Source organism: Cupressus sempervirens, chromosome 1 (genome assembly GCF_028749045.1).
Source record: "Cupressus sempervirens isolate cs-2001-9-10 chromosome 1, ASM2874904v1, whole genome shotgun sequence".
NCBI lineage: Eukaryota > Viridiplantae > Streptophyta > Pinopsida > Cupressales > Cupressaceae > Cupressus > Cupressus sempervirens.
This window is the reverse complement of record NC_143118.1, coordinates 183,332,125-183,337,472: the sequence shown is the minus strand read 5'-3', so window position 1 is coordinate 183,337,472 and position 5,348 is coordinate 183,332,125. Positions and strand designations below refer to the sequence as shown.

At 38.9% G+C, this 5,348-nt stretch overlaps 1 protein-coding gene across 1 annotated transcript; it reads left to right on the top strand.

Annotated features, from left to right (window-relative positions):
* The first annotated feature begins 3,243 nt into the window (after positions 1-3,243).
* Positions 3,244-5,058, top strand: LOC149576741 (ethylene-responsive transcription factor ERN1-like). Its single transcript, XM_089820777.1, has one exon. It carries the CDS (start codon positions 3,430-3,432, stop codon positions 4,492-4,494), a length of 1,065 nt encoding a protein of 354 aa, XP_089676903.1. The 5' UTR covers positions 3,244-3,429; the 3' UTR covers positions 4,495-5,058.
* Positions 5,059-5,348: the final 290 nt, after the last annotated feature.

Genomic DNA, 5,348 nt, shown 5'->3' with positions numbered 1-5,348 from the left:
CTTCCAGAGTTTGTAGAGAGCCATCCTAACTCATAAAAACAAAATGGTGGGAGAAAGGCACCGTAGAGAGTCAGAGGATGAAGCAGTGAAATGGAAAAGGAGGTCGAAGGTCTGGGAGAAGATGAAGGAAGGAGGCATTATGAATTACATTGAGAAATTCCATGGCTAGAACCTAGCAATGACTAAACTTATGGTCACTTCTTGGAGAGAAGGGAAAGTAAAAATTGATGGAGTAGAATTCAAGTTTAATAAAAGTGTTATTGTAGAGGTCACTGACTCCCCTTCTGAGGGCATCAAATTCTTTAGAAATAAGAAGGTTTCGCTCAATGTTGTCAAAGATTTTGCCAAGAATGGTAAGGAGATGAAGGATTTGGTGAAGACGGGGGCGTACTATGAACCGGCTTCTATAAAAAAACTCTAGAGGTTTGTTCTTAGGGTGATCATCTCTTACATCATGCTAGACACAATGTATGATAAAGTTTGAACCCATCACTTTGACATCCTTAACCACTTCACAAATGACACTATAATCTCCATCCCTTACTACTTCTTCTTCTCTATTAATAAGTACATCACGGGGTATAAAAATAAATCTTGCCAACCTTGCTTTCCATGAGGGCTTGTTGTTATTGATTTATGAGCGCTTTAAGGCTCAAACCCGTAGTAGATCTATAGCCCATAAATTTGAGTCCTTGGAGGACACAAAAAGCTCCTATCTCCTCTCTGACACTAAGGATAGTGCTGGGCTTCATTCATATAATGAAGAGGAGGTAGCCAAGATTATTAAGGATTTGGGAAAAAAACAAGAAGAAAAGTGAACCCAAGAAGAATATCATCAAGGTTGGGAAAGTAAAATGATTAAATCTAATGTTAATTCTACAGATGACTACAATGAGGAGGATGAGGGAATGGACACGGAGGAGGAGAATAATGTGAAAAAGGAGGTTACTAGTAATGTCCTAGTATGTAGGAAGGTGGAAAGCCCAACCAAGAAGAGAAGGGGCAACATCATGGACATTGCTCAGGATTCTGGTAAGGGACAGGAACCCTCCCTCCATGCCCAGGTAGAGAGAAATGAGAATTATGGCATAGACAAAACAACCTATATTTTTAGCTCCAAGGGCAAGAAAATGGTCCAGATAAACTTTGAAACTTAGACGGCAAAAAATGGGCATCGTCAAAGAAACTATATAGCCCAAGGTCTTGGAGGGAAATGATGGCAAAATTCATCTGAATGAGCTCATTGATCTGACCATGGTGATTCTCAGTGATAATGCCAGGGAAGTGAAGATGAATCTCCTCAATAATGTCAGGAACAACATGGTGGACAACTTCCAGTCTATAAAGTGGATTTTTCATGAGACTGAGGAGATAAAAAATAGGTTGTAGGGTCTGGAAAGGAAGGATTGGGAATGATGGGAATGGCAGAATCAACAACTTAGATAATAGGGTAACTGAGGTGCAAAAAAGAATGGACAGAATGAAGAGCTCTCTCTACAACACTGCCAACCAAAGCTTCCATATTATCAAAGCTTTAGATGATAATATAAAAAAACTATGTATTATGATGGAGGTTAGCACAAGGGTCAAAGAGGACATGGGTAATGAGGACAACAAGGACACTAAAGATGGAGTCCTCCTCCAAGATGAGGGCCCTAGCAACAAAACAGGACCACACATCAAGAAGAGGGACAAGGAAGAATCTCCTGATGACATTCAATTAATTAGTGATGCAACTAAGACTATGGAAATGTTGGAGCTTAAGATTGTTGAGCTAGTCAAGAATACGGCTCCCTGATTGGATCCCCTGGCTTTTCAGGTTTTCCTTTTGTTTCTTGTTTGCTAGGCTTGCCTACTCTTTTAGAGGTTGTGTTTTCTTTTGTCTTGTTCTCCTAGCCTTCTAAGGCATGTTGTTTCTTTTTTGTTAGTTTCGTGCTCTGGACTTTATGTCGGTTTCTTTTGTTAATTATTGGGTTTTAGGCACCCGTTAAAACCTATTTACTTAATCAAAAACTTTTAAATCAAACTCACAACCTATACTTCCTTTACTAACAATAGAAACCAAAACAACTGACCCAAAAAAATTACATTAACATCTTGAGAGTAAATCTCATCATAAACTGAAAATTACAAGCCATTAGCTTTTTAGACAATGTACAATAGACCCCTCATCACACACCATACTTGAATCATGAGTTAAACCATGCCTTGGATTATTGACAATAAAACTTCTTGTCAAAAATTAAATTAGGATTTGAACCTAGAACTTGGACAACTTACACCGTTAGAACTCTTTAGGCAATGTACAATAGATCCCTCATCACATGTTGAATTTATCACGAATCAAACATCAAACATAGTCAAGAGTCAATTCCACAAACTACTTAGACATTATACTTACATCTAAATCGTCGACCAAGAGTCAAAGATTAAGGGGTATCCATTCTCGCATTACCTAGGGCACAATACCAACCTTGTCAATCATCCCTTGTTTTTCTAGATGGGCTCTTTAAAAATCTTTCAACTCCACCAACAAAGTAAGGATAATTTCTATGGAGCCACCAAAATGCATTGACTGAGTAGTGTATTTTATAAATCAAAGGATCAATAGGTTAGCTCGCCAATCTAGACCTTAACTCTTTGACAAGTGGAACCTCCTGTAAATTTCCACAATGAATTGAATTTAAATCAAGAATCAATAAGTTAACCACCCCTTATCATGCAAAGACTTTTAAGTCAAGAAGTAACCCCACAACCAGAATTGCATAAAATGACAAAACTTTTTAAATGGTGTACTATAACTCAATTTAAATCAAATATCAAATATCAAAATCTCAATCTATAAGTTCAAACCCTAATGAGAGTAGGATATATACACCTCATGTGTGGTACAATTGAATGCCTCCCAAAAAGAAGTATGAAATAATCTTATATCACTATCACTATATGTCAACCCAAAAACTATAATAGACACTTCTAACTTTTAGATCAAACTCACAACGTAGACTTCCTTTACCAACAACAGAAACCAAAAGAACTGACCCAAATAAATTACATTAACATCTTGAGAGTAAATCTCATCATAAACGGAAAATTACAAGCCAAAGTAGTGAGAGGCATATTCAAATTTCCCGGCAATAGACAGAGTCAAAAACAGATTCATTTTCCCGGCAAACGGCGGCATATCAGACATCCAACAAAACGCTTGGACTGAGTATCTTTAAACTCAGGAACGTTTCAAAATGTCCGCATCTCCTGAATTCACATTAAAAAATCCAGATTCCAACACCAATGCAAAAATCCAAGCAGCTAATTACATTGATAAACGACAATTGAAACAACAAAGTCCGTCGTAAAATTCGAGGGCGAAAAGAGATATATAAATCCCATTTCGTCCCCTGTTCTTCCAGTCGATCGATCGATCCCACCATGTCGACGGTCTCAGCCCATTCCTACTCTCTTAGATCCGCCTCTTCAAGTCCTGAAGCAAGCTGTGAAGATTTTGAGACCCTCCAACCCGGGTTCGAATCCCAGGCGGACCCAGTTCAAAGAGGGGGCGGATTCGAGGCTCGGATCAAGAGGAGAAAGAAATTTGTGGGTGTGAGGCAGAGGCCTTCAGGAAGATGGGTCGCTGAGATCAAAGACACGACGCACAAGATCAGAATGTGGTTGGGCACTTTCGAGACCGCAGAGGAAGCCGCAAGGGCGTATGATGAGGCCGCATGCCTCCTCAGAGGATCCAATACAAGGACCAATTTTGTCTCCAATTTTGCCCCCAAATCTAATTCCGCGTTAGCTTCCAGAGTAAGAAGATTACTCAGCCTAAAAAAGGATTCTAATAATTGTGGTTCTGATTCTTCCAAGCTCAAAATCAATGGCGGTGAGATCCAGTCGCCCTCGGATTCAAGTTGCTGTGTTTCTCCGTCACGTGACGAAGAAATTCAGGGCCAAGCTGAGGAGTTGAAAAACCCCAATTTGATTTCCGAGTTTTGCTCTGTGAAACCCAATTTGATGATGTCTGAAGAATTCTGCTCCTTGAAATCCAATTTGATGATGTCTGAAGAATTTTGTTCTATTGATAGCAGTTCCCCTGTTGGTGGCTTCGATGAAGGGGATTTCATGGAAGGGGGAAATGGATCGACGAGTTTGTTGGAATTTCTGTGGCCCAATTGTGATTTGAGTTCAAATGAGATTCTGTTCCCCGCCATGGATGAGAATCCGAGGTTTGTTGATGAAAAAGAAGCGGGAATTTGTGAGGAAACGGTCGAATTTGATCGAATGAAGATTGAGAGGCGGAATTCTGCTGGTTTATATGCTTATAATGGGATTCAGGATTACATTTCGCAAAAATCTGGGTTTGATTCCTTCAGTTGTTTGTCTAACTATGGGGCCTGGAATAGGAAAGGAAACTCTGCTTCTTTGGGCAATGAAGGATTGAGTAATCAGGGGGCCCCTGATGCTCTCTGGGATCTTCCTCCTCTTTGTAGGACATGATGGGGTTTTTCTTTCATGAAAAAAGAGAGTTGGTATGTTGTGATCAATTTGTCAATTATTTAGGTGAATTTAGAACATCCCTTTATCATACAAAATCTTGGTATGTTGTGATCAATGTATTGACCATTCGTGTCGATTTTGATCACTTACCATGAAAAAAGATTAGCATGTTGAGTTCAAAATGTAGATGATTCGTACTAGTTCTGATCATTCGTCCACCATGAAAAAAAATTGATATATTGTGATCAACGTATCAGCTATTTATGAAAGTTGACTATTTACACTAAGTGAATATAGCTATGTGCTCACCCCTTCACTATCTCTGACCTCTGCATCAACATTAAAAACTTTCTAAACCTTAAATTCTTCTACCTTCTATTCCAAATTTTGTAAACCTTCTATTCTATTCCTTGTTCCTGATGAGGCTGATATATATATAAATGTATTGTGGCTAACATTCTGGTCATTTTGCTGAAGAGTTCTTGTTGGGTTCTCGTAATGCACCAGAACTTTAGCCACCAGATTGGATCGTTTTATAAATGAAAATTTTTCGTTTTCTGGCCACTGAGAAATTTTGACTTTCTATGAGAGTTCAAACAGTGTACTGTTTATATATTTTATTTCAATGGTGTGCATTGTTTCATGGATTCATTGTGAAATCTTACGGATAGAAAATATTTGAGTAGGCTTAGACAGGGCACATGAACTGTTTTGAGTAAAGATCTCAGAGAAATGTGACAGTATTCTTCGACAATATCGTCTCAGCCTGTGCAAACATGGGAGCTCTAGGACGGGTATATACATCCAGCGTTGGACTCGGGCAATGATTTGTTTTAGATGCGGTCGCTTTACCT

Excerpts from the sequence above, each read along its gene's own strand:
- LOC149576741 (XM_089820777.1), top strand. The coding sequence starts at position 3,430 with ATGTCGACGGTCTCAGCCCATTCCTACTCTCTTAGATCCGCCTCTTCA.